The sequence below is a fragment of the Mus musculus genome, chromosome 15 (genome assembly GCF_000001635.26).
Source record: "Mus musculus strain C57BL/6J chromosome 15, GRCm38.p6 C57BL/6J".
NCBI classification, from domain to species: domain Eukaryota; kingdom Metazoa; phylum Chordata; class Mammalia; order Rodentia; family Muridae; genus Mus; species Mus musculus.
Genome location: NC_000081.6, coordinates 97740944 through 97768877, shown reverse-complemented (window position 1 = coordinate 97768877; position 27934 = coordinate 97740944). Strand labels below are relative to the sequence as shown.

The 27934-nt window shown below is 53.7% G+C and overlaps 1 protein-coding gene and 2 long non-coding RNA genes across 21 annotated transcripts; 1 reads left to right on the top strand and 2 right to left on the bottom strand.

The window, feature by feature from the left end:
- Positions 1-40: 40 nt before the first annotated feature.
- Positions 41-7300, bottom strand: Rapgef3os2. Of its 2 annotated transcripts, XR_384421.2 has the most exons (3): positions 7034-7300; positions 987-2210; positions 41-503 (listed from the first exon to the last, which is right to left on the bottom strand). It is a non-coding gene; the product is annotated as a Rap guanine nucleotide exchange factor (GEF) 3, opposite strand 2 (long non-coding RNA). The 2 variants fall into 2 exon arrangements; XR_003951459.1 differs by having other exon boundaries at positions 41-2210.
- Rapgef3 (Rap guanine nucleotide exchange factor (GEF) 3) lies at positions 459-24108 on the top strand. Of its 17 annotated transcripts, XM_030248523.1 has the most exons (29): positions 911-1034; positions 1337-1483; positions 1904-2116; positions 7146-7199; positions 7297-7403; positions 7649-7770; positions 8131-8299; positions 8829-8913; positions 9493-9553; positions 9640-9716; positions 9890-10036; positions 10375-10487; positions 10773-10861; positions 11117-11195; positions 11369-11528; positions 11617-11699; positions 12238-12277; positions 14559-14640; positions 14955-15101; positions 17990-18087; positions 18484-18609; positions 18691-18872; positions 19137-19227; positions 19332-19382; positions 20208-20295; positions 20601-20665; positions 21601-21655; positions 21749-21820; positions 23212-23938. In XM_030248523.1, exons 2-29 carry the CDS (start codon positions 1478-1480, stop codon positions 23328-23330), a joined length of 2781 nt encoding a protein of 926 aa, XP_030104383.1. In that variant the 5' UTR covers positions 911-1034; positions 1337-1477; the 3' UTR covers positions 23331-23938. The 17 variants fall into 17 exon arrangements, 13 of the variants coding, with proteins under 13 accessions (XP_030104384.1, XP_030104383.1, NP_001171281.1 ...); XM_030248524.1 differs by having other exon boundaries at positions 459-1483; positions 18724-18872; NM_001177810.1 differs by lacking the exon at positions 911-1034 and having other exon boundaries at positions 1212-1483; positions 23212-24108.
- Gm33531 (predicted gene, 33531) lies at positions 22409-27858 on the bottom strand. 2 transcript variants are annotated; one of them, NR_168678.1, is made up of 5 exons: positions 27702-27858; positions 25291-25384; positions 24010-24098; positions 23252-23556; positions 22409-23052 (listed from the first exon to the last, which is right to left on the bottom strand). It is a non-coding gene; the product is annotated as a predicted gene, 33531 (long non-coding RNA). The 2 variants fall into 2 exon arrangements; NR_168677.1 differs by lacking the exon at positions 23252-23556.
- Positions 27859-27934: the final 76 nt, after the last annotated feature.

Sequence of the window (27934 nt, the reverse complement as noted above, 5' to 3'; positions counted from 1 at the left end):
CACTAGTGTGCCTCAAAGGGTGGGCACTACAGACGACCTGTTTGTTCAAAATGTTCATTCAAAGCTCAGACTTTCCATTTCATGCCAATAGGATGGAACCAGAATTTGAGGAGTTAAACCAGTCGTGCCCTTGGGGAGAGAAAAACTGTTGAGACACACACACATTTAAATTCAGTTTTTAAATGATGGTTAAAGTTCTCAGTTCTGGGTGGAAATGGGCTTAGCTATGCTGGATTTAGCCCTCTCTCCCGCTTCCTGGCTTAATGGCAGTGGGAAAGAAGAGAGGAGGCTAGAAAGCTTTAAAACGCTGGGGTGGAACCTGTGCCTTCTTCTAGACCCTCATCAATGTCCTGAGCAATCACCGGGCGCCACGGAAATCACCGTCCCTGGTCACAGTCTGTCCACTAGGAAGCAGGAGCGAGTGAGACGAAGTGCGAAGTGCCGGCCATCTGTGCGGAAGGGGCAAAGAGGCCCAGGGAGGAGGTGTGCTCTGCCTTCACCACCTAGCCGGGCATAGGGGAGCATTTGGGGGGCGGGGCATGGCCCCAAAGCCCAGGCTGTCTTTGAAACTCTGCAACAAATCCGAGTCCCGGCACAGTAAATCCAACCACTTGTCTCTCTCTCCATCTGGAATGCAGTCCCTCCCCGCCAGCCTCAATTTCCCCACCCGCGCCAGTGTATGCGTTTGGGAGGGCAAAGGTGGGAAGCCAGGCAACGAGATTCCCCCACGGGAAGGCTGCCCAGTTCCAGCCCCGGGCTGCTGGAAACCCTGAACCCAAACGGGAGGCCGGACGCCCCAGGCCAGGAAGCGGCCCCAGCCCGGATTTCCCTCCCGGGTGGGGCCGCCATGACTCACTCCCTCCCCCTTCCCTAGTTTCCTTGTTTGCATTTCTCCTCTTGGCCACGTGGCGGCGGGTGCAGCCATCACCGCCCCTAACCCGGCACCCGGGCAGCTGCAGGGGCAGATACCCTAAGGCACTTCCTACCCGCTGAGGCTTCGGGACAGGAGCTTGAACCCACTGACGTAGTCTCGGGTAGGGACTCCATCAGCTGTTGGTTCTGCCCCTTCCCCTATGCCCACCCCTACCGTAAAGCTCGTGCCTGCTCCCCGCCCCCTCGGCCTGTCCGGGGAGGGGAAGGGGCGGGCAGCGCAGGGGGTGTGACAGCTCCCGCCCGGACCAGTGCCAGCTGCAGCTTCGCTTGAACGCCCTGTGCCAGCTGGCTCTTACATCTGGGACGGAGGCGGAGGCTTGGAGTTCTTAGCCTTTGGGAAGGGGTGGGGGCTGCCCCACACCCCCAGCCCTCTATTCACCCAGGACAAACCCTATCTGCCTAGCCCTGCATCTTGCTGCTCCAGGCAACCTGTCTGACTAGGGGCTGGCCCTTCGCTGCATCTCGGGACTCACACTCATACCGCTCCAGGGATCCTGCAGCCTCTTGCTAGGGCGAGCACCGCGGTGTGAGCTGGAGAAGAAACATGAAGGTAAGGTGGGCCGGAGTCAGGGCCAAAGAAAGCTGCTGGAAAGGGCGGGAGAGGAAGCCGACACGTGGGGGAGTTTGGGTGGGAGAGAGTGGCGGGGAGGAGAATTTGAGGAAAAGCTGCTTCTGGGGATCTAGTGTGTGTACAAAGGTGGACATGCCTTCAGGACATGGGTAGTGAGGTGGGGCCGAATTCCAGCCAGAACTGAGAAGAGCCCCATCGTTGTGAGTTGAGTGGAGACCCCTAGGTGCGCCAAGCCAGCAGGACCCGGGGCAGGTCTTCCTGTCCCTCCCCCGGCTCCTGGCAGGGTTGCCGCACCTCCGCATGACCAGTCCAAGTCCAGAGGACGCTAAGCCAGGGGTGGTAGTGGGGAGGTCCAGCTCCTCCGGCCGATGGCTGTCCTCTTTCCTCCCCACATCACAGGTCAGCTGGCCAGGTGAGAACCACTGGCAGGTGGGCCCAGCTGTGGTGGAGAGTCCAGCTGTGGGGGCACCGCAGGTGGGAGGTCTCCCGGACGTGGTTCCGGAGGGCACGCTGCTCAATATGGTGTTGAAGAGAATGCACCGTCCCCGCTGCTGCTCTTACCAGCTAGTGTTCGAGCACCGGCGCCCCAGCTGCATCCAGGGACTCCGCTGGGTGAGTACCGGCCATCTGCCAGGCTGGGTCAGGGCTGGAAGAGTCGGGATTGTAGTGCTGGTGGGCCAGGCAGCTTTCTCCAGAGCAAATTCATCTGGGTGAAGAGAAGGCATTGAAGTTTGGTGGCAGTGTGTGTTTTGCTGGTCACACAATGAGCCTGTATGCCTGTATGCCCCGTGTGTATGGCATGCTGCGCTGCCCCATTCAGCCACCGGTGGGTGAGCAGGAAAGGGTTTTATCATTTATCCATCACTTCCATGTGCCAGGCATGGGCTTACATGTTTGAGTTCTTTCTGTGAGGCAGTGGGAGATGTGGGGCTAGGTCAAATGGGGGTGAAATTAGCTTGGTTACTGTTCCTGACACATCACCGTGGCAACGGTCTCCTTTTGTGAACAATTGAACTGGGCTGAATCTGTTTTTTGGCTCCTGGGGTGAGGTATTTGCGTGGATAAAGCTTGGCACCGGCCACGGGGGACTGAAGAGGTTTCAGGGTGGAGAAGGACTGCTGAAGGAAGCCAGTGAGAAAGACAGGGCTAGGGAGGGGGAAGCCAGGAACCAGGCTCCAGGCTCCAGGAGTCTTCTCTTTCCAACTACTGGGCACAACAGTCCTGTCTGTATGCTCTCTCTCTCTCTCTCTCTCTCTCTCTCCCTCTCCCTCTCCCTCTCCCTCTCTCTCTCTCTCTCTCTCTCTCTCTCTCTCTCCCTCTCTCTCTCTCTCTCTCTCTCTCTCTCTCTCTCTCTCTCTGTGTGTGTGTGTAGGGGGCAGAGGGTACTGTGTGGACGGTGGAGAGAAGACAGGAATGGGTGACAGTCTTAGAGAGGATCATCTCTCACCAGCAAGTCTTTTTGAGTAAAAAAATATCATCATTGGTTATCTCCTTTTCCTACCTTGTCCAAACACTACTTCCATTTCTAATAGAGGACACTGGGCTGAGAAAGCCCCAGGTGGGTCTAGAGGAGACCCTTGGACACTGGAGTTGAGTCCCTGCTAGCCCCTCTCTCCCTGCGTCTTTCTGATAGGGGCGGGGATGGGAGGGGAGGCTTGTCCTACCCCACAACCCTACACAGGCTCTGGGTCAGTCCAGTAGTTCCTGCTGCAATCTAGCCGGCTGGAACCCGCCCTCCCTTTCAGGCTATAATTACTTGTGCATTTCCTGTCCCCTTCCCAGCTTGGGGAAGCTAGGTAGGGGGTAGGAGAAGGTCAGTTACCGGGACAATGAGGTCACTGGGGAATTTCTTGGGATCGGAAGTTTGAGAGGGTGGAGAAGTCCTCTTCAATCTCGTTCTCCCCTAAGACCTCAGAAAGGACGGGCCAGATTGTGTGGGGGCTGCTGGGGTGTAAAGGGGGTCAGAGGTCTGAAAGCAAGGCCCTCTTCTGCCAGGTATGGAGGCAATGGGTCTAGGCTGCTTGGAATAACTGTTTCCCCTCTCCCCACCACGCCCATCCCTATGAGTGGAGTGAGGTAGGTTCAGCCTGGACATAAGAGGCTCTCTGACCCCCATGGAGGCTGCACCTCTTGGCTCTTTTGTGGCTCTTTTGATTCGTGAAGTGTTCCTGTGACACTGCAAGTGGCAGCAGGGTGTGTGCATGCACGGGCTGAAGAAGGCTCAGAGCGACCTTGGGTGGGCCCCACAGGCTCAAGCAAGACCGGACAGTTTTGGGGGGAAGTGGCTCTATTCTCAAATCCATCCAAATAATGATAGTGGCTAAGAGTCACAGTAGTTGTGTCCCATGCCCTGTGACAGCTTCGTCTTTGTCATACTAAATGTGCTCACAACAGCCTGCCTGGTGGGATCAGTCCTGATGGTTTCAATCTTACAGATGTGAGGAGGGAGGCACAGAGAGGTCAAGCAGCTGGTGAAGGGCTCCACAGCTGCTGAGTGGCTGAGCTGCAAGACCTACCTGCAGAATACCTCCGACACCCTCTGTGTCCCTGCTCCATGCACAACCTTAGCCATGACCAAAGGAACTGGTCTGGTGGGTCCTGGGGCTGTCCCTGACTCTCTCTCCAGCCAAGCTCTGACACTTAGTGACAGGGAAGTAGGGTGGGGCCAGCCATCTGGCTAATGCCAGCACATCGTCTTTTACCTGGGATCCTTCCTGTCCCAGGCTAAGAAGATTTGGCAGGTGAAGGCTGAGCCAACTGAGGACCTCAAAATGACAATTAGGCTCATGAGTCCAAGTCCAGGGCCAGCTGTAGCTCCTATGTCAAGGCAGTAGGTATACATAAGAAATAAGAAAGTGGTGGGGTGGGGTGGCACAAGCCTTTAATCCCAGCACTCGGGAGGCAGAGGCAGGTGGATTTCTGAGTTCGAGTCCAGCGTGGTCTACAGAGTGAGTTCCAGGACAGCCAGGGCCACACAGAGAAACCCAGTCTTGAAAAGTCAAAACAAAACAAACAAACAACAACAAAAAAAAAAAAGCAAAAAAACCCAGTTACTGCATTAGCGTTTGCCAAGCAGTTACTGTGGGCAGCAGGCACCATCCCATGGGTTATGGGTTTCAGATTATTAACCTACTTAAATAATATGATAATAACTCTCGGGAGTATGTACTTTTATTGCCAGTCCCCTTCACAGACAAGAAGCTTGCCCACGGAGAGCTTGAATCAGCATAAGGTTACACACTCTGGCTGCCATTCAGAAACCAGCATCTGAACACAGGCATCTGGATGCCACACACATGCCCACTGCTGCTCATTAGCGGTCCTCCCCCTGCCTGGTCCCAAGTGTCCCATCCACAGGAGCATGACAGGGACACAGAGGGCTGTGGTCACAGGCTCGTCCCTTGCTTTGCCTGTAGAATGGTCCTGAGGGCAGAGTGGCCCTGCTATTTCTATGGCTGTGGCCTGCAGTGAAGACGTGAGAACAGGGTTGAACTCAGGAGAGGCGGTAGGGCTGGAAGCATGGGCTGTAGAGTCAGGCAGTTCCGGTGTGAGTGCTGTTTACCACCTGTTAGGGTGGCTTATGTAACCTTTTTTCGCTGGCTTAGAAATAGAATCCAAACACCTGCTTCACACAGAGGCAGCACCTCCGATCTAGCACCTCAGATCTTGCCTTGCTGAGCAACTGTGTAACCCTTGGCAGTGAATCTCTCTCTCTCTCTCTCTCTCTCTCTCTCTCTCTCTCTCTCTCTCTCTCTCTCTCTCTCTCTCTGCTTAGGCTTTCTTTAGCAGAGTAAAATGCCTTCTGGTTGCAGACTCTGGTGCCCATCCCTTGGGGCAAGGCAGGAAGTGACCACCTTGGTCATGTGGCTTCCCGGGTCAGGATAATTCCAGGAAGGGGTCAGTTGGTAGTGTGCTCACTTAACATGCATGGAGCCCTGGGTACTGATCAAAGGGTCAAGGTCATCCTCAGATACTTAGTGACGTTAGCCTGGACTGCAGGAGACCTTGCACCTGCCCCCCCGCCCCCCCCCCCAAAAAGAAAATAAAGTAACTGAAGAGATGGCTCTGTGCATAAGAACATTTGCTGAATTTATAGAAGGCTTGAGTTTGACCCCCAGCAACAGTGTCATAGCTACCTGTAACTCCAGTTCCAGGGAATCTAACCCTCATCTATCTTCTATGTGCACACACAAAATCTAACAACAATAGTAACCGAGTCCAGCTAGAGCCCGGGCTGTGGGCGCCACAGGGAGCTGGGACAGGAGCTAGGTTGACTTGGGCATTTTGATACAAATAACAAGAAGTCATTAGCACTCGGGCACTGTTTGTTCCAACATAGGGCCTGGCTGGATACATTCCTGCTCTGCCTCCCTTTCTGGCTCCTCCTCCTCCTCATTTCCTGTCCTTAAGTCTCTAGGGCTGTGTGTCTGGCACCGGCCTGGGCTCGTGACCCGGACAGAGATACCCTTGGGACACCCAGTGACTTCCACCCCATGCTGGGCTAGGCACTCACGTCAGACCTCGGGTCTCTGCTTGGGTAGAGGGAAAAGATGCCTCTGCTCGGATCTGCGTCTCAGAGAAAGGTCTTGGATCCCACAGCCCCAGCCAGCACTTCTCCTTGAGTGTAGGGAGGTGTGGTGGGCAGAATGGATGGAAATGAGACCGCCTTGGGTGGGAGCTCCAATTTACCCACACCTGGTTGACAATCCTGCGCCTGCGTGGTTATGTTATGCAGGGCGCTTGAATTCACATCCAGTCTTGTTTCCCTGAAAGTCGTGAGGGAACACATCATGTCTGCCTAGCACACCTAGGATGTGGGGGTGTCAGGAAGGTGGATATGCTCTGAGCTGGAAAGGATGCCTTGAGAGGGCTTGTAGAGAACAGAGCAGCCTGCCGGAAGCTGGGCATAGGCTCTCCATTTTCAGATGGATGGACAAGAGGGCTGTGAGGGCCTTCATGGCTGTTCGGCAGGGCACTTTTGCCTTGGAGCCCCTAATGGAAACATTGTTACCAAGAGCATCAGTAGGCAATGTTTCTATGGTAAGCCAGTTCCGGGCTACCAAGGCCTTCCCTACCCTTACAGGGCTGTGGCTTGCAGTATCTGCTAGAGAGAAACAAGCCTGTCAGCCACGGCCACACCTCTGCCTTTTTAAAGAGTAAAAGCTAATATGTGCACAACCATACACCAGGCAGTGGTTAAACACGCACTCTGTGCCGGCTCGTGGGGGCCCTCCAAAAGCTCGAGAGTTTCGCTCATTTACGCTTTAGAGATTCTGTACATAGAGCTTTAGTCCAGACCCTGTGGTTGGGCACAGATCTGAGCCTGAGGTCAGCCTGTAGACCCTGCCGGAAGCTGGTGTTCCCAGGCCTCCTAAGGTGTTCATGCCCTGGCCTCTCCTGAATCTTGTAGCACATCTTCTAACTTCCTTTAGCTCCACCCCCGACCAGCTACAAACGGGGCCTGTTTGCCTAGCAGCCTGAGTACGTGTGGGCCCTGGCTGCGCAGAATAGAAATCTTGGGGTTCTCACCTGCCGCACACTGGTGTGGGAAAAGGTATCTTCTGAGAGGGGCAGGGAGGGGTCCTACTCCGTGAGTCCGAAGAGCCCCCACTGACCTGCAAACTCTTCGTACTGTCCTCAGACACCACTTACCAACAGCGAGGACTCCCTGGATTTCAGAGTGAGTCTGGAGCAGGTATGAGCTGAGGAAGGCAGAGTTGGGAGGGGCTATGGGCTGCAGGGGGCGGTGTTCAGGGTCAAAGTCTGTGGTCCCCTTCCCCGCTTCGTCCCAGGCCACCACAGAGCATGTGCACAAGGCAGGGAAGCTCCTGCACCGCCATCTCTTGGCCACGTACCCTACCCTCATCCGAGACAGAAAATACCATCTGCGACTATATCGGTGAGTGGTGAGTTGGGGTCCGGCCTGCCTTCTTCCCTTTCCTTCTCTCCGGCAAGCATCTGGGCCCAGCCCTGCTTTAAAAAGGGGTGCGGGGGGGTGGGCTGGGGAGTGGGGGTTTAGGGAGTGGTGGGTGGTGGGAGTGGGGGGTGTAGAAGAGCTGTACGTGGGCCTGGATGGGTGGTGCCTTTGGATAGAGTTCCACATCCTCCCACTTTGATTCTCTGACCCCCTGCCATTCCCCACAGGCATTGCTGCTCTGGCCGGGAGCTAGTGGATGGGATCTTGGCTCTGGGGCTTGGGGTCCACTCACGGAGCCAAGCCGTGGGCATCTGCCAAGTGTTGCTGGATGAGGGTGCCCTTTGTCATGGTGAGCTGAACTCTGATTGGGCACTAGGACTGGGTGGGGGGTAGGGAGACCCGACCTGGGGAGTGGACTCTGGTGGGAGCTGTGGAGAGGTTTAAGGCAAGTGGTTCACCACCTCCCTAAGGCTGAGACCCCTTGTGTTGTGGTGACCCCAACCATAAAATTATTTTGTTGCTACTTCATAACTATAATCCTGCTACTCTTATGGATCATAATATAATTATCTGATATGTGATTTCCCCCAAAGGGGTATCGATACACAGTTTGAGAACCGCTGGATTAAGGCATTCTGATATTGCTAGAATTAAGTCCAATCAACACCTCACCTGATTTTCTTTTCTCTGCCATATCTTGGCTCCCCAGTAAAACATGACTGGACCTTCCAGGACCGAGATGCCCAATTCTACAGGTTCCCTGGACCGGAGCCCGAGCCTACAGGAACTCAAGATGTGGAAGAGGAGCTTGTTGAGGCTATGGCCCTCCTGTCCCAGCGAGGGCCTGATGCCCTACTCACCGTGGCGCTCCGGAAGCCGTGAGTGAAGAGCCTGCTTCTGCTCCCATTCCCACATGGCCTTCAGTTCAGATTCCATAGACTCTCTGATTCATCTTGGGGAAAGGACCTAGGCAGTAGAGGCTCAGCCCCCACATCCCAGACCATCTCTCCTATTCCTGAGGGTGTAGGGCCAGAGGATCTAAAGGCCCTACCCACTGGCAGAGGATGTGGATTTTGGACAGAAAGAGGTCAGGATTCAAAGTCTAGTCCAACCAGCTAGCTACTCACTGGGTGACTTGGGCCTCTCCAGCCAGCTTCCTTCCTCTTCTGTCAAGTGAGGATCACCATGCTCATGTCCTCGTGAGAGTGGAATGAAACAGTCCACAGACAGTGCTTAGCACAGTGCCCGTCCCTGGGGCTCACCCACAAAGCCTGCTATTGATAACCATTGGCTTGACTGATTGCTGTGGAGTGGCCAGTTGGCCCCAGGCCCCAGCGGGCAGGTGGCGTGGCATGGCGCCTCCCTGGCTCCGGTCCACGATTCTCAGGGCTTCCTCTGCTCCTGCAGCCCAGGTCAGCGTACGGATGAAGAACTGGACCTGATCTTTGAAGAGCTGCTGCATATCAAGGCGGTGGCACACCTTTCTAACTCGGTCAGTACACACAACTGGCTTGTTCTTCAGCCAGACCCCTTCCTACTGCTAGATGGGAAGTGGGGGAGGGGAGGAAGGAGGGAGGAGGGAAGTTTCCTCCCCTTGTCTATGGCTATGAGGAAGACCTTTGTCTAAGGTCTTCTTTTTTAAATTACAGTTTTTAAATTGTTTTATTTCTTCATGTGTATGGATGTGTTTGCCTGCCTGAATGTCTGTATACAACATGCATGCCTGGTGCTCATAGAATCTAGGACAGGGCACTGGATCCCCTGGAACTGACATTACAGATGGTTGTGAGCTGTCAACCTGGATGCTGGGAATTGAACCCAGGTCCTCTGGAAGAGTAGCCAGTGCTCTTAACCACTGAGCCATCTCTGCAGTCTCTCCACCTAGTTTCTTACCACCAGACCTCAGTTTAAATATTGTCCATTCCGTTCCCTTACTGTCTTTGCCACATCCTAGGGACAAGTGTCTTGACCATAGCTCTATCCTCCAGTGCTGTCTTTGGATATACCCTGACTCTCAGCTTGTCTCTTTCCCCAAGGCTACCTCTATTGAACTTCTTTTCTCCACCCCTAGGTGAAGCGGGAACTAGCTGCTGTTCTGCTCTTTGAACCACACAGCAAGGCAGGAACTGTGTGTAAGTTGGGTTGGGCCACTGTGTCTGGAGCCATGGGGCAGTGGTGGGTGATAGGAAGGGACAAATCTGATTGGTGTTTCTGTCAGTGTTCAGCCAGGGGGACAAGGGTACCTCGTGGTACATTATCTGGAAGGGATCTGTCAATGTGGTGACCCATGGCAAGGTAAGCCATCCCTCCAGCCCACTGGGATAGATGTCAACTGTCTTTGCTTCATGTCCTCATGGACACTCCCTTTGATAGCCCCAAGGCTGCTGATCCCACACATGTGGCCGAGTCTGTCCCTCCTACCAAGGGCTGGTGGGTAGGGACAGGCTGTGATTGAGTTCTGGCTTCAGGGGCTGGTGACCACGTTGCACGAGGGAGATGACTTTGGACAGCTGGCTCTGGTGAACGACGCACCTCGGGCAGCCACCATCATCCTTCGAGAAAATAACTGTCACTTTCTGCGTGTGGACAAGCAGGACTTCAACCGCATCATCAAGGTGCCTCAGGGTGGGGGTTGGGAGGTGGTGGTGGTGAGGACATGGTGGGGGATCCAGGCAGAGGCACTGGCATTCAGAGAGAATTTGTAAGGACACTTGGGATCTGGCTGGGAGTGGACACCCACAGTTTGGCGTGAGAGAACAGGGACGGGCCAGGGGCAGGGATTGAGGGGTTGGGTCTGTGGAGGCACTGAGGAAAAGAGGTCTGATGCAGGTGGATCTGGAGAAGAGCTGAGGCCCCTTAGGGGGCCTCTGGGGCTCTAGGTTTGGAAGAGAGGTGGTACAGGAGATCTGAAGGGTAGCCTAGGGTTTTAGCGTGAATGTGGCTCCTTCTCCAGGATGTGGAAGCAAAAACCATGAGACTGGAAGAACACGGCAAAGTGGTCTTAGTTCTGGAGAGAACCTCTCAGGGTGCTGGCCCTTCCCGTCCCCCGACCCCAGGCAGGAACCGGTAACAAGCCTATCATGTCTCTTCCGACACAGCTCCACACTGCCCTACCCAGTATGCTTCTTGCACCTCCAAGCCTTGCTCTGTTTCCATGCCACGCTGATGCCCTTTGCCCATCTGGGGGTGGGAGACACTGAGAGACTGAGAGGATAATCAATGCCCCCTCTCCAAGATGGAATAGGGCTAGCCAATCGTAAGGTGTGATGTAATCAGTTATTGATGTCTGTGTGCAGAGGTGGGGGTGATGTCCTTAGGGCACATGCTATCAATTTACTGTTTTACCCCTAGGTATACGGTCATGTCTGGCACCCCAGAGAAAATCCTAGAACTGCTGTTGGAGGCTATGAGACCGGATTCCAGTGCTCATGACCCAACAGGTAGCAACAGAAGACACTCTCCCTGTTCTCTGAGTCATCGGGAGGGTACTGCAGCCTGACCTCGGCAGGCTCTAGATTGGTGCATCCTGGCACTTGGCAGGAAGTGATCTTTGCTTGGGTGGAGAGAACTGTCACAGGGGCTGGGTGCTGCTCTCCTTGTTTGTGCTGACTTAGGGGACGTATATTCCGGGTGCCCATATAGGTGAGCTATGACTCGGGCTGAAATCCCTTCCCAACCCTAACCCTGCCCAACAGAGACGTTCCTCAGTGACTTCCTGCTGACCCACAGTGTCTTCATGCCCAGCACCCAGCTCTTCACTGCCCTCCTGCACCAATATCCTTCCACCCACAGGATGATGTGGGTAAGGGGGTGGGATGGTGTGTCGAGATGAGGGAAGGAATCTCAAAGTGGCCGCCGTATGACCCTTCCCTGGATCCCTGAGCAGTCGGGTCCTGTATGACGGGTGGCCTCAGTGGCTTGTTGTGGTTCCCTTGACCGGTGTCCACCTTCCACGTGGAGCCAGCAGACCCTGCTGGAGGCAGCGAGCAGGAGCACAGCACCTACATCTGCAACAAGAGGCAGCAGATCCTGCGGCTAGTTGGCCGATGGGTGGCCCTGTATAGCCCGATGCTCCACTCGGATCCCGTGGCCACCAGCTTCCTCCAGGTACCTGGGAGTAGAGCTGGGCTGGCTGGGCAGACCCAGGAAGGTACAGCTGCAGCCATCTCAGGGGCTGACTCTTGGCCCTTCCCAGAAACTCTCAGACCTGGTGAGCAGAGATGCCCGACTTAGCAACTTGCTGAGGGAACAGTATCCAGAGAGACGGCGACACCACAGGTGACCAGTGACGAAAGCTTATCCATCCTCTTTGTGCATCCAGGCCTCCAGGCTAGACAGCTTGTCTTAGCCCGTGAGGGGTTCTTATCAGCCATTGTTCCGTTCCCACATATGCTACAGTCATCCTTTCGTTCATTCTATACATTGAATGCACTTGCGTACTTACATCTCCCCTTTGGCCAATTACTGTGGACTATGGTACCGATGTCCACTGGCCCTGTCCATCGATCAACTCCTTTGAGTTTATCTTACTTCCTCAGACATCTCTGGGGGTAGCTGGGGCAAGAGCTCACTCAGATCCCAAGAACCTGTATCTTGCTCCTGCTTCCTCCTTCCTTCTGGCCTCTGGGAAACCACAGAAGCCAATCCGGGTTTTAAACACACCTTGCCCCCTGCCCTGTGTATGTCCCTTCTCACATCCCTCTGAACTTCTGGGAAGGGCAAGATGGGATCCAGACCACTGTGGCCACTGGCCCTGAGAGTGTCCTGCCTGCCAGGGTCCTCAGTGGCTCTTTCTCTCTCTCACTCTTCTCTGCAGGTTGGAAAATGGCTGTGGGAACGTATCTCCTCAGACCAAGGTGCCTGTCCTACCTCTTGTTTTTCCCCTCTGCCCAGCCCACCATCTTCCCTCTGTCCCTCCAGCCCCCCAACACCCAAGTGTCCTTGGCTTGTGCTGGTGTCCTGTGTGAGAGCTACAAGGATGAAGGGGACACCTTCATCCTTACCCTGAGGAGCTTGTATTCCTTTGGGAGGTGATTCATGCCTGCAGTTGTAGCTGGGAGATGAGATGGGTGACTGGGTTCATCCCAGAGAGCTAAGGGTTTCTGGCGGGTGGTGGTGTAGGCGCTTAGATGGCTTGATAAGACCTGTCCCAGGGCTCCAGGTGGGGCTGGGGAGGAGATGTGGCAGTTGTGACTGGAGGTAAGATTTGGTTGAGGAGTAGTAGGAGAAAGAACTAGGAAGAAGGGAAGCTGGGTTGGTCATAGGGATGTAAATTCAAAAGTGAGCACCTTGGCTGCAGCTGGCCCCGCCCCGCCAGCCAGAGGCTCCTTCCTGCTGTAGTCACAGTTAGCCTCACCCCAGGACATTTGTATTTAGCCTTCTGCATGGCCTGTCTTCTGTTACCCTTTACCTTTTCAGACCCTGCTCCTTCTGAACAGAGCCAGAATGTGTGTCCCCAAGAGGCCTTCCCCGTTCCCATCCTGAGTGGATGCTTTCCTTTGTTTGCTAAGGGAACCTGGCTCATTGCCTCAAACTTCCCATACCCAGGGGGTCCCCTCTCCCTGCTTTCTACAATTCTTCCTTTCTCCTCTTCAGATACTAGGCTCCTCTCCCACACCCCAGAACTTGCGATGTGTTCTATGTTCCTATCTGTCACATCCCATCAGGATGTAGGGCTGGACATGAGGGGCCTCTGCTTGCTTCTGCATGTGACTGACACTGAGGAATCAATGCCAGTCACCCAGGAATGTCAGAGACCCTGCTGGATGCTAGATGGTGTGGCAGGAGCCCCCCCCCCCCCGCTTGTGGGTTCACAGTCACTAGAGGAGCAGAACTGTGAAATAGTCTCCTGATGCAGTCAGAGGCGCCTGAGAGAGCAGGCGGAGAAAAGATGACTCGCTGATGTGCTGACGTACCATGAGGCTTAGAGAGCTGACCATGTCCCAGGAGCTGACGATGACAAACAGGGCTCCAGGCAGCGCTAGAGGCTGGAGAGGAGACCAGGAAGGGGGTCAGGGGCCAGAGTGACTCCTCCTAGGGTCCCGCCTTGGAATTGTTGGAGAGGTTAAAGGGGACAAGCAATGATGGATTCTGTCCCCAGCTCAGTGTGGCTCTGCTCATATAGGTTAGAAGTGAGTGGCTGCACCCGGTTGGGAGGGGGGTACTTTTGAGGTAGGAGAGACGGCACTGGGGACCCATTTAAGTGAAGAACCCAGAAGAAAGTGGTAATCTCTAGGGAGCAGTGAGGAGTATGAACTCGGAAGGGACAGGAATGAGGGGACCCCCAGGTGTGAGAGCCTGGAGCACTGGGTGATGGATGGGGGTGTAACTTTAAGGCTGGGGCCCTGGTGAGCCCAGCACAGGTTCAGGTGCTCAGGTGGCACTCCTGGTGGGAGACTCTGAGGAAGCTGTCCAGAAGGGGCAGCGAGCAGGGGGCCAGCTCCATTTAGAGGCAGAGAGAAAGTACCAGATTTGGAGAGAAAGGGGAAGTCAGGTGAGCCCATGTTAGGACAGCTCACAGAAAGGCTGACATTTGCAGCCCACTGGGACCAGGGGGGTGGTGGTGGGGGGGAGGTGAAGGGGGTGTTGTTGGGGGTGTGGAGCAAGTTTTCTAGCCACACGCGGTGGCTGTGTAGCCTGTAGCCCATCACTTCACTTCTCTGAGCCTCATTTATCAACCGGGACTAAAAATATTTTTCTCTGAGGACGACCGTGCATATTTAGACATCCAGAACAATGTCCACTTTGTAGCAAATGCTAGCTGAGGGAAGGAAAGAGAAAAAAAAAAAACAGCTGGGCCCGCCCACTTTGTAGCAAATGCTTGCAGAAGGGAGGAAAGAAGAAAAGCAACCAGGCCCAGACATTTCCATCCTGGAACAGCCCTGGCCTGCCCTGTTTATAGAGGTGGCTCAACCCCACTCCCTCCCCCCTATCAGATGACTGGCCTGAACTTGACCTCTGGGTCTCCTTAAGCCTGGCTCCCTGCCCTCCCTGAACTTTGGGTTCCTGAGTCCAGCAGAGCCCCTGGTAGTAGGATGTATCCTTTGGGGGTCCCTGCTGGTGGTGACAGAGACCCTCCCTGACTTTCCCCTGTCTCTTGTCCCTGGTCTCTGGAGCCTTGTTCTGTTTCCCTTTCAGGCCCGGAATGCACCTGTTTGGCTCCCTAACCAGGAGGAACCCCTCCCAAGCAGCGCGGGTGCCATCCGAGTTGGGGACAAAGGTGGGTGGGGTAACTGAGCAGGTCAGGCATGCTGTCTCTGTCCCTCTTGCCTGGCTGCTGTTGTTGTGGGCTAGGGGAAGACTTGGCCCTCCTCAGGGTCTTTACTGCAGCTGCCAAGCAGGTTTTCAGCCACCCGTGCTGCTTCCTCAGGTCCCGGACTCCCCACTGGGCCTTGATATCAACCCACTTTGTTGTGCCTTGTATCCTGTTTCTGGCCTATGGGAGTCTTCTTGCTGCTGAGCTAGGGCCCTGCTCCTGGTGGGGAGGGGAGACCAGGCCTCTGCTTCCAGCTCATCTCCACCCCTCCTCTCCAGTCCCCTACGACATCTGCAGACCTGACCACTCAGTGCTGACCCTGCACCTGCCGGTGACGGCCTCGGTGAGAGAAGTGATGGCAGCTTTGGCCCATGAGGACCACTGGACCAAGGGACAGGTGTTGGTGAAGGTCAATTCTGCCGGTGGTGAGTTGTGTCGCTGGTCTGAGAGAGCACTGTCACATCCAAACCCACTCCCTTGAATTCAGACCGTTACTGTCATGCCCTGAATTGAGGCAGGATTACCACATCTCTCCTGGCTGTTTCAGAAGCAATGCTCGAGACCCAGCCGGTTGGTTCGCTCACTGGCTGTGGCTCCTGACCCGGGGTGTGTGAGCTCTCTGTATGAGCTCCTCGTTTGTAAAGCAGAGATGGTAAAATGGCGGGGCCTGGTAGAGGATTTGTGAGAATGAAGTGAAGAAAGTGTTCAGAGCGCCTATTCCTATACACTCACTCATTCCCCAGCGCTGTCTCGACAGAGGATATCTTTATTTTTAAAGATTTTTTAAAAATTTTATTTATATGAGTGCGCTATAGCTATCTTCAGACACACCAGACAGGGTATTGGATCCCTATTACAGATGGTTGTGAGCTACCATGTGGTTGCTGGGAATTGAACTCAGGACCTCTGGAAGAACAGTTGGTGGTCTTAACCCCTGAATCATCTCTTAAGCCCACAGGAGGGAATCCTATCCCCTCTTTTCCACCATGGAAGCTGGCGCTCAAGAGAATTCGGCCTACTCCCAGAGCTAATGGAGTTAGTGAGCCTGTGGCTAGCCTTTGACTTTAGATTGTCTTCCTTTTTTAAGTTACTCAGCAGGCTTCCTGGCTTTGTCATAAAAAGCATGATCAAAAGAACTTTGGAGACACAAATGTATATCTCATCTTTCAGCTTAACAGCCCGCTGTGGGGCCGTGGTGGCGCACGCCTTTAATCCCAGCACTTGGGAGGCAGAGGCAGGCAGATTTCTGAGTTCGAAGCCAGCATGGTCTACAGAGTGAGTTCCAGGATAGCCAGGGCTACACAGAGAAACCCTGTCTCGAAAAACAAACAAACAAACAAACAAAACAACAAAAAACAGTCCCCTGTAAAGGGAAGTCGGGGAAGAAACTCAGCGCAAGGACCAAAGCAGAGGCCTTGGCTTTTACTGGCTTCTCCTAGTGGCTTGCTCAGCCTGCTTTCTTATAGAACCCAGGACCACATTCTCAGCATGGCACCGCCCACAGTGGGCTGGGCCTTCCAGATCAATCATTAATCAAGAACTTGCTACAGGCCAGCCTGACAGAGACATTTTCTTACTTGAGGTTCCTTCTTCCCAGATGAGCCTAGCTTGTGTCAGAATGATGAACTAACTAGCCAGGATTGCAAACACTTTTAAAATAAGGTTTTAAAAATAGTATTGTTCTTATTTTATACGTATTGGTTGTTTTGCCCAAATGGATGGCCTCTGCAGGCTTACATGTGTTTGATTCCTGTGAAACTTAGAAGAGGGGGTTAGATCCCCTGAAACAAGACGTACACAAGGTTGTGAGCTACCAAGTGGGTGGTAGGAATAGAACCCAGGTCCTCTGGAAGAGTAACCAGTGTCCCTGACTGCTGAGCCACCTTTTCGGCCCTGATAGAAAACATTTTGAAGCATCATCTACGCAGCAGCAATGTGCTAGTTCCTACAGCAACTATGACAGATCTGCTGGATGATGGTGAACATAGACTCCCAGGGTTAGGAGAGAATTTCACATTAACTACGACCCAACTGGGGCACCCTGGGCCTCTCTGCGTCTCCATGTCCTTGTCTGCCAAGTGACTGCACTCTTATGAGAGTCTGTAGCTGTTAGACTGCAGATGCCCACAAGGCATGCAACCCTGAGTCTAGCACGTCTCTTCCTAGACTCCTGTCTATGTTATCAGGACCTGCTTTGGGAGATTTTTGGCACACTAAAAGCCATTGTTATCCTTGAGTAGTGTAGCCTGGACTTGACGGTCAGAGCCCAGCAGTCAGGAACTGGGGTCATCAGGGAACTGTGGCAAGGGTGGCTAAGAGAAAAGCCCTCAACCTTCAGGAGTCAGCAGGAGTGACTCTAGAGCTCACCTGTGTGCTCTGCTCTGGAAAGCACTGCCCTCTGGTGGCTACCTGGAGAGTCACTGCTGCTCAGTGTCCTCCTTTATTGAGATCCTACTATGTGGCAGTCATTTTTCAGACCACTGATGGTCACTAGCCAATGCTCTATTGGAGAGATGGCCCAGCAGTTAAGAGCACTGACTGCTCTTCCAGAGGTCCTGAGTTCAATTCCCAGCAACCACATGGTGCCTCACAACCATCTGCAATGGGATCTGATGCCCTCTTCTGGTGTGTCTGAAAATGGCTAAAGTGTACTCACATAAATAAAATAATTTTTTAAAAAAATATACAAATCTCACTAAGTGTACACTTGCATATAAATTATATATAAAACCACTTCCTCAACATGTGATTATAAAGCTATACACAAAATAGAAGAAATGTATTAATAGAAGAAAATAGATAAAGTGGATTAAATAGAAGAGCTAAGTTTTTCTCTGGACACATGAGTAGTCTTGTATGCCATACTTTGGAAGCCACTGTTCAAGGGCCCAGAGACCGGAAGACTCAAGCATTGTCCAGTCCATAGGTGATGAAAGTCAACATTAAGAGGTAGATAGGCCATTTCCTAATTTCCAGAAGTTTTTTTTTTTATACACATCTTTTCCCTGCAGCAGCCACACTTATAAAAATGGCCTGGGAAGTAGTTGGGGTGAGCCTTACAGGCTTTGGTTTATTGAAGAGGAAATCGAGGGTCAGGAAGGCGGATGTCTCGTCCATAAGTGACTAGTCTCAGGTGCTGCCTGAGTCAACGCCACAGGCAGTGTCGAGGTGTGGTCATGAGCACCCGTGCGTTTAGAGTCTCTCCCCAGCCATCTCCAGAAGAAGAACACTTTCAGCTAGGCAGGGCCTCCAGCTGCTCCCTGGCCTCTGTCCCAACCACCTCCCCTCAGCACAGCCTCTGCTGTCTTCACAGATGTCGTTGGCTTGCAGCCAGATGCCCGTGGTGTGGCCACATCCCTGGGGCTCAACGAGCGGCTCTTTGTTGTCGACCCACAGGAAGTGCATGAGCTGGTAGGGACAGGCAGGCTGCCAGAGCCCGAGGAACTCTGGGACCAGGAGGCAGGGTGGGTTCTGGGGGGTGGCCACAGAGAATGGAGGAACGTGCTTGCCTCTGGCTGCTCCTGAGTCTTCACTGGGAGAAAAGGGAGGGTGGGCCACAGCATTTAGAGATGCCAAGGGGAAAGAGGGGCTAGCTAACCCTAACTCCAGGGTCTCAAGCCAGAGTTCCAGCATGAGGGAACTGTCAGAACAGTGACCCCTCAGGAGAGCCCATTTTTCACCGTCCACAGACCCGAGAAGCATCTCTACTTCCCAGTGCCCTGTCTGTCTGTCCGCTGTCCCTCTCACCACCACAGGCAGAGTTTTTGTCCCAGGTCCTCCCTGTGTCTGAGCATTCTTCTCCTACAGACCCCACACCCTGAGCAGCTGGGCCCCACTCTGGGTTCTTCTGAGATGCTGGACCTAGTGAGCGCCAAGGACCTGGCAGGCCAGCTGACCGACCATGACTGGAACCTCTTCAACAGGATCCACCAGGTGCAGGAGGTAGAGCAGGAGGAGGAGGGTGTGGGCGGGACACCAGGCCTAGCATGCTGACCTGGTCTTTGGCCCGTCCAGGTGGAGCTGATCCATTATGTACTGGGCCCCCAGCACCTGCGGGATGTCACCACCGCGAACCTGGAGCGCTTCATGCGCCGCTTCAACGAGCTGCAGTACTGGGTGGCCACAGAGCTCTGTCTCTGCCCTGTTCCTGGCTCCCGGGCTCAGCTACTCAGGAAGTTCATCAAGCTGGCAGCCCAGTGAGTGCCTGTTGGGACTGCAGGGTGTGTGGAGATGATGGGGTATGGGGAGGACAGTGGAATGTGCGGAGACAGGGTGGTGTGTTGCCAGTCCCGCAGCCACCCTTTCTTAACCCCTCTCCCTGCCTGCTGCGTTGCCCAATCTGCCTTCTTTTTGTTCTTGGGTTCCCAGAGCCTTTGCCTCTTACTTAACCCACCCACCCTACATCACTGGGGATTTGGCTGTTTCCTCTGAGGGTGTCTGGGTCTTGTGCTCACTCACAGCCTCAAGGAGCAGAAGAACCTCAACTCTTTCTTTGCGGTCATGTTTGGCCTCAGCAACTCGGCCATCAGCCGGCTGGCCCACACCTGGGAGGTGAGTATCCGGGATTCTGCCAAGGCCAGGCTTCTGCCCTCCTGGGAGACGTTAGGGGGCTCTCTCTTCCCAGCCGTGGCCCTTCACCTGTCTCACCTTCACAGCGCCTGCCCCATAAAGTACGGAAGCTGTACTCAGCCCTGGAAAGGTTGCTGGTGAGTATTGGACCCGTTTCCACCTTCCCTGGACCCTGGCTTGGGCCTTTCATGGCTTTTGGTGCCCACCTAGGGCCTGGATCCCTCTGGCCTGTGGTTGTGGGTGCTGGCTGAGGGTACTCAATATAGTGATAGGGGCTTGTGAACTATACTCTACCCTCTGCTATTCATGGAGAGGACATTTGCCCTGGATATGCGACCACAGCAGGCCCCCGGGGATGTCCTGGGTCTGAGTTTCAGGAGGAGTCAGAGGATACCAGGCTCTGGCTGCTCTGCCCAAGGGTTTGGGCTGAACTTGACAGCAAAGAGGTATTCCTTGAGGTAGTGAGCAGAAGACCTACTGTGTGTCATTGTGACCCATTGTGTATCAGGTAAGAGGGTGTCTGTCACTGGACCCTCCCGGACCCTTAAAGGGCTTGTGGACCAGACAAAAGGGCTTGTAAGACTAAAGTAAGGAATGAAACGGGAGTGGGAACTTTTTTGAAGGTTTTGTAGTGTTCCAGAGAGAAGAAAGCCAAGGTGTTTTCAGTCTTGGGTGTTCTCAAGAAAACTGGGTGTTCAGGGGAACACACCCACCGGAGAGATAGAGAGGCTGAGAGGTTTTCCTAGAAACCTGGGGCCCTCTGGGATTAATCACCATGAAGATTTCCTGGGGTCACTGGGAACTTAGAAAGCCAGGCCTCAGTGCTGTTTGGTCTACCACAGACCCTGCCTCGGTGAGCCTCCGTATGAGGGGAGGCTGGCTTGGAGTCTCTCGAGTGTGGCCTGGGTCTGTGGTGGGCCATCATATGCAGCCTCCATCAGGGCAGCCTTCTTTCCTCACAGGACCCTTCCTGGAACCACCGAGTGTACCGATTGGCTCTCACCAAGCTCTCCCCTCCTGTCATCCCCTTCATGCCCCTGCTGCTCAAAGGTAGGCCCCTTAACACTCTGTAGCAATGACAGCTGAAGGGCTGACACCCAGGGAGCGCTCAGCTCAATCAGAGGTTGACAAGCTGAAAGAAGTTAGGGCAGGAACACAGCAGGGCTGCGCCGAGGCTGTGGTAGATACCCCAGGAGATACCAGCGAGTTGCCATGGCTCCGAGGCTACTGCAGGCTAAGCGCAGTGTGACTGGGACAGGACCTAGGCTTCCGACGGTTGGCCCCTCAGCTTTCTTGGGATGCAGGAGGGGGAGGTGTTTGGGGACCTATTAGCAAAGAAAGTCCTCCCTTTGCAGACGTGACCTTCATCCATGAGGGGAACCACACACTGGTAGAGAACCTCATCAACTTTGAGAAGATGGTGAGTTCAGGAAAGTGGGCTCCCACCTCCAGTCTGGGTTGGCAGTGTGACAGCTGCCCAGGAAGGGGCAGGGGTGGGTTTCCACTGATAGAACCTGAGTCCAGGCATGCATGCAAGTAACCCCAGTAGTCAGGAGGCAGACTGGAGGATTCTATATTTAAGAACAGCCTGGGCTATAGAGAGACCTTGTTTTTGATTTTGGGGTTTTGTTTGTTTTTTGTTTTTTTGTTTTTGTTTTTTTGGGGGTGTTTGTTTGTTTGTTTGTTTGGTTTTTCCCGGGACAGGGTTTCTCTGTGTAGCCCTAGCTGTCCTGGAATTCACTCTGTAGACCATACTGGCCTCGAACTCAGAAATCCGTCTGCCTCTGCCTCCCAAGTGCTGGGATTCTTGTGTGCGCCCCCCCCCCTTTTTTTTTTTGGTTTGTTTTTTGTTTTAAAGTAGTTCCTGTCTCATTCTACTGCATGTGGGAGGGTCTGCCTTTAGGGCTACTAGATGATAGCCTCAAACATCACACTGTTCTGGGCTGGAGAGATGGCTCAGTGGTTAACAGCACTGACTGCTCTTGCAGAGGTCCTGAGTTCAATGCCCAGCTGGTTAATGGGGTCTGATGTCTTCTTCTGGAGTGTCTGAAGACAGTGACCACGTATATCATACAGATAAATATATATCATACAGATAAATAGATCTTATTTTTAAAAAATCATCACACTGTTCAATAAGAGCCCTTTCTACTCCTATCTCTAAGCCTTCCCCGATCCCTGTCTTCCAGCTGCTGCCCAGCTCCTATTGAGCACGTGGATGTGCCAGGTTGAAGCATTCATAACCCTGTCTTTTATAGACCCCTAGTCCCTATCAGAATGGTTCAAAGGGAGCTCCATATGCAGGGGACACCCTGGGCTGACAGGCCAGGTCTCATGACTTTGTGTTGTCCTCAGCGGATGATGGCCAGAGCGGTGCGGATGCTTCACCACTGCCGAAGTCACAGTACCGGTAAGAGATGCTCTCCTGGGCGACAGCCCCTCAGCATCCCCCAGGGAGGCTCCGTGGGGCCATCTCCCTGACTCTCCCTCTCTCTCTGCCCAGCGCCTCTATCACCACTCAGAAGCCGAGTGTCCCACATCCACGAGGACAGCCAGGGATCAAGGATCTCCACGTGTAAGTGACGGGACAGGGTACTGACAGCTGGCGTAGCTGGACAGAGCCAGACGCTTACGTACGTACATACGCTTACGTACGGACGCTTACGTACGTACAGACGCTTACGTACGGGCACTTTCATACAGTTCGTTGGCGCCTGAATGGGACAGATATCCCCGCTAGCCCAAGCTAAAAGAGAGTGCTGGAGGTGAAGTTCTTGTGATAACTCCATCCTACGTACTTATCTGATGGGAGGTCATGCCGTTATGGAGTAGTCATAGCCGATGGTACCTGGCCTGGGCTTGATATATTCATGCTGATAATACTCTGAACCCGTGGCTCAGTCCAAGGCGGAGAACACAGATGGCGACTTGGTTCTCCGCTGTCCACTGGCTCGCTCTCCGCAGCAGCCACTACGATGAATTTTGAGTTACTCCTATTTTTTATTTTACATTTTGTTTTTTGACTGGTTGATTTTTATTTGAGACGGTCTTGCCTCGTGGCCCAGGCTGAGATTCCAAGCCTGAGCTATTTCCTGTGTTTTCATTAAAAAAAAAAAAATAGCCTTATCTCACACCTGCATGCGTCACGCGTATCACAAGGAACTTTTTTTTCAAGTTTTATTTTTATTGATGTGTGTATACACCTGTGCGTATGTGTGAGGTTGGATGCCAGCCATTTGCATATGAGGACACACCAGGGCCGGTGGGCAGAGAACAGCCTCAGCCTTGGGGGGGGGGGGTCATCCTTGGGCAGCCGCTCTCTCTTCTTTGTGAGACAAGCTCTCACTGGCCAGGAACTTAACAAGTGTCCTGGGCTGTCAGACTGGCCCCAGCGATCTGACTGTTTCAGCATGGGAATTACAGACAAGTTATTAGGACAAGCAGTTCATGCCCTGAGCTATCCCTCCAGCTTTTGTTTGCTTTACTTTTTGGCTTTGCTGGCCTGGAACTCATTATGTAGCCCAGGCTAGCTCCAAACTCCTAAAGATCCCCATGCCTCCACCTCTTGGGTGCTGGAGTCAAGGCACGCACCACCATGCCTGGCCATTTCTTGTTTCTTGAAACAGGGCTTGGAACTCTCCATCCTCCTGCCTCAGCTTCGGAAGCTCCCGGATTATAAACGCGCACCACCATATCCAGTCTGTTTTAGTTCCTTTTGACCCAGAGAAGGGGTACTATGCTGAGATAGATCTTGGTGGGCGGAGGGACCTTCTTTCTTCAGACTTTGCATCCACTGCCCTCCTGACTCTGTGGTGGGAGAGACAGTAGTCTGGGGACTTGGATTGAGAGGATGTGAGGTAGGGGAGGGGAGAGAGCTGAGGCTGCTCCCCGGAGAGAGAGGTAGGCGTGGTGACCTGACCATGGCACCTCTCTCTCTCTTTCTCTGATGGCTCTCCCTTCCTCCAGGTTCTGAGCAGTCCCTGAGCACCCGGAGTCCAGCCAGCACCTGGGCTTATGTCCAGCAGCTGAAGGTCATTGACAACCAGCGGGAACTGTCCCGCCTCTCCCGGGAGCTGGAACCATGAGGAAGGACTGGCTGGAGCAGGCACTCTCTCCGAGGAAGCCAGAGCCTGTGCAACCAAGAGGTCCAGAGGCCAGCCACAGCTGGGCAGGGCTCTCCACAGAGCGGACTCAAGGCCCTGGAGTGGGCAGTGTCGGGGCAGTTGTCCCTGTGATGACTGTCAGCTATGGAGATCTTTGTTCACGGCCAAGGAAAGGGGGGACATTGAGGCCATGCCGTGGGTAGGAGAGCTGGGAGGTACAGGACTCTGGATCAGTAGAGAGCCCTCCCACCGGGCCTTCTGCGCATCTGCACGTCTGTACATCTGCATGTTTGCAAGTCTGTACGACTGTACGTGCAGCTGTACCATCCAGTGGTCGCCAGGCCTCGTGCTTGTTTTCACTGGGGCCAGTGAGCTCACATCTGCACAGTTTGTGTGTGTGTGTGTGTGTGTGTGTGTGTGTGTGAGAGAGCCCTGGGTGGGGCCTTGCCTGGGAGAGGGTGGAGAGTTCTGCTTTTCTCTCCACACATCTGAGATAAACAGCTGGGTGTAGGCAGGGCTGTTGCCTAGAGCGGTGGTCTCAGAGGAGTTGTATTGTTTCCATAAATTAACAAAGATACGTGTGTGTTCTACCGCCTGGGTGTGTGGCTGGGAAAGCTGGTGGAGGAGGTTGCTCCCTGGGTACAGAAAAGCAGACACCCACCATCTATCTCGGGCTGGGCTCCAGGGAGGCTAGCGGTTGCTCAGATGGGCTCCAGTGTTGTCCCAGGCACTTGGGGGACCCTCAGCTCTCTGAAAAAACAAAAGAAAAAAAAAACCATATATATATATATATATATATATATATATATATATATATATATATATATACACACACACACATACACAGAGACGGAGAGAGACACTATGAGAGTCCAGCTGCAGCTAACATCCTCTATTTTCCCCTCCCAGCAGATAGCTCCTGATCCTGTTAGGTGTCAGATGCTGAGCAGGGGCCTCAAGGGGGTGAGAGAAGAGACTAGACAGAAGACTGGGAGGCCTAACCAATTTCTTCACCTTGGCGATGAGTGTCCTGCCCCCCCAACGCCCCCCCCCCCCATCCCACATGGGCTGTGGAGGTTAAGGCCCTCTTTTCCCGGCCTCTTCAGTCCCTGCCTGGACACAGATCCAGGCCTAGAACCTCCACAGAGGACTGCTGCCCTCTCTACTCTCCGTGCTGGGAGCCTGGCAGCTCTAGACGCATCTGATCTGAAAGCTCCCAGCCTCTAGGATGACCCTGTGTAAACTCCAGGCAGCAGGACTCTCAGGTGTCTGAGGAGGTCTGCTCACAGCAGCGGGCCGGAGGCAGCTGGGGCAGCCCTGTTCTTGTCCTACGGGTGCAGTGGCAAGGCTCAGACTTGACACACTCCTCCCCCCCTGGCCTCCACACTGCCAGACACTTCACTCTGACGTCATGTCAGCGGGCTCCCAGGAGAGATCCAAGCTGTTGGCAAGGACTTTACACCTCAGGTCTAATGAACCCAGGTGTACCAATGGTCTTTCTTGGCCTTCGTTTGTCCATCTGTAATATGGGTATGATATCTGGTCGTTAAGTGACAAACAAGACAGCAGGTGTTGCCTTTCCCAGAGTGACTGTCCCAGTCCTGTGTGTGTGGCCCCGGAGGACAAGCTGCATCTCCCAGAGTAGAGTCTGACACAGCTCTCGGGATGGATTGACTGCCAGGGATGACCAAACCAGTTCCCTCGCCCGTGGGCAGGGAGGGAAGATCTGATGGAAGAGACCAAAGCTGAGCAATCATGAAATCAGGCCTAAGCATCCGTGAGTCAGGAAAGAGTCCCTGGAGCATTCTTGTCCTCCCAGCCATTGTCAGTGTGGCAGTGGAGACCATGCCTGTCAGTCTCAGCTCTGCTCCCATCATGGACTCGGGTGAAACCAGCCCAGCGATGAGACAGACGTTGTCCTCTCCTCGCTGGACACACCTACCTTCTGATCAGAAGTCTGGGCTCCTTGTGGGTCTTCCAGCTTAGACAAGCTGCAGCTTCCTAGCCATTCTACCCCAGGCTGGACCTCTTTGAGCCTGATGGGAAAGACAGAAGAACTCTCTGGACAGGCAGGGAGCACAGACTTGGGGAGTGGATGTCCGAGCCAGGTCACCGCTGGAAGACAGGAGGCTCAGAGTACAGAGTCCTCGTGGCAGCAGGCTCCTGGTGTTCAGGCAGAGGGTGGGGAACCTGCTCCTGCTCCCTAGAAGCCCAGGGTGCGTATGGGTGGGTGGTGGTGGAGACCAAGATCACAGGTCTGCTGAGACAAGGGAGAAAGCCCTAGAGCTAGCCTTTGAAAAACCTGTCACCTAAAGAGGTAGAGCATAGGCGTGTGAGTGTGTGTGGACAAGAGCTGAGCAACCATGTATCCAGGCCCAAGTGTGTGTGTGACTGTGCGTGTGTCTCTGCGTTTGTGTGTATATGTGTGTCTGTGCATGCTTGTGTGCCTCTGTGTGTGTGTGTTATGGATATATGTGTGTGTCTGTATGTATGTGTAGGTCTGTGTCTGTGTATGTCTCTGTGTGTGTGTATGTGTGTCTGTGCATCTGTGTGTTTTGTGTATGTGTGTGTGTGTGTGTGTGTGTAGGTCTGTGTCTGTGTATGTCTCTGTGTGTATGTGTGTCTGTGCATCTGTGTGTTTTGTGTATGTGTGTGTGTGTGTGTGTGTGTATGTCTTTGTGTATGTGTGTGTATGTCTCTGTGTTTGTGTGTTTGTGTCTGTGTGTGTCTGTGTGTCTGCATGTGTGTCTAGTGAGGAGAAGCAGAACGGAAGGAAGTTTCATTGCACCGGTCTGTGACCCTCCCCTTTCCCTTATGGTCCCTGTAAGGGTTATAGCCACAGGCTGAGCTGGGCTAGGACTTCGCTAGGGGAGGTTTTCCTCTAGCAGCGCACAATGCCTGGTGAGGGGTAGATAGGTTGGAGCCAGCCCTCTCCTGTCCTCTAAGCCATTCTGCCCACCATAGGAGGATTAGCACAAAAGTGTGACCCAGCTCAGCTGGGAGGGAGCAGGCTGCTTTCACAGGCTTCTTAGCTCTCTGTCCCCAACAGCCCTGAAACAGAGACCACTCTGCTTCCCAGGTGGCAAAAATGAGACATTCTGACGTGGCTGCTATTCATGAGATTTGTCAGGATAATAATCATCTGAGAATTGAATGGTGCCTCTGCTCTCTGTTCAGCGGGCTTTCCCCTCTACCGCCATATTTTTATCTGATGACAGAATAGGAGCTCAGGCTATTTTTACCTTGTTTCACAGTCAGAGGAACCGAGCTACAGAGATTTGCCTAAGGTCACCTAACGGCTTAATGACAGGGTGGCCTGGTGAAGTGACTGCGTAAGTGTCAGCCATGTCCCTGGCAGGCCCAGTGCCACCTCATTGGATGTCACTTTCTTCTCCAGCAGCAATAGTCCAGGCGTGGAGTCCTTTCTTCTAGCATAGCATCTGATTTCCAAACATGAAGGGAGGGTTCTGTGGATGAGATCAGCTGCCCTGACCTTCCTGGATCGATTCCCTCAAGCCCATCAGAAGAGGACGGTCTGAGAGGTCGCGTTGCATTCAGAGAGTAGTTAGTAAAAGCCTCTGGCTGCCAATCTCACCTCTTGCCAGAAGACCCGAGGCCCAGAACTGCTCTCACACTGAAACGCATGCTCACAGGACTCCTCGGGCCTCAGCTTGCAGAGCCTCGCCTCTTGTTGAGGGCGCTTCTGCTACACCACAGGTGTGAACTGCCTGAGTTTCAGGCGGGTATGGTTGCCAGTGGCTGGAGCCAACTCTGATGTTGCACTTCATAATCCATCCCTTCCACGTGTCCATAGACACAAAAATTGGTCACCTTATGTGTCTGCTAGAGCCCCGGGCTTGTTCACCTGGGCCTGTCTACTTATCCCCGTTGATTAGGGGGATTCCTCTATCAGATCGGAGAGCTGTAGTCCTCCCATAGCCTAACTGGGGCACCTCAGGACGAAGGGCTTACAGCCCAGGCAGGGAGTTGTGTCCCTCCTGCTGGTGATAAATGGACTATGCTGTGAAGCCACACTGACTTAGCTGCTCAGGAACATTTTCTCTTCCAGGCCGGAGGGGACATCCCAGAACATGGATAGGGTAGGAGGGGTGGATGGAACACTGAGGGAGGAGCTTTGAACCCCCACCAGCACCTTTGGAAGCAGGGAGAAAGCTTGAACTCCAAGTGCTGGGAGCTGTGGGTTCTGGTGGCTGTGTGGATGGCGGCTGGCCACCGTGACCCTCAGGACAGTGAGTGAAAGACAGTATACAAAAGGGAGCATGGCTCCTGATCGAGCATGCAAGGGCACTGAGTGGCAGTTTTTATCCCCACATGGGGATAGATAAACTGTACCTGCTTCTAAGAGGCCAGAGCTCACCCTCACATCTGATCGGCTAACTTAAAAGTGACCCAGTTGATAAGCAAAGCGTTCTTGTCCCCTGCAAAGAGCTTGACATCTTTGCTACTTCTTAAGTAACGTCTGCCTCTATGGATGCATGGGTGGGTGACTGGGTTGCCTAGAGAAAGCGGAATGTAGATGGAGAACCTAAGAACACTAACGAACATTTCTAGGGTTTCCTTAAAGG

What these genes read in the sequence shown, in the direction of transcription:
- Rapgef3 (XM_017316582.2), top strand. Translation starts at nt 1,805, where the DNA reads ATGACCAGTCCAAGTCCAGAGGACGCTAAGCCAGGGGTGGTAGTGGGG. An exon ending in CCGACCCCAGGCAGGAACCG is followed by an intron (nt 10,488 to 10,772) that starts GTAACAAGCCTA and finishes TTTTACCCCTAG; the next exon opens with GTATACGGTCATGTCTGGCA. An exon ending in GGGATCAAGGATCTCCACGT is followed by an intron (nt 21,821 to 23,211) that starts GTAAGTGACGGG and finishes CCCTTCCTCCAG; the next exon opens with GTTCTGAGCAGTCCCTGAGC.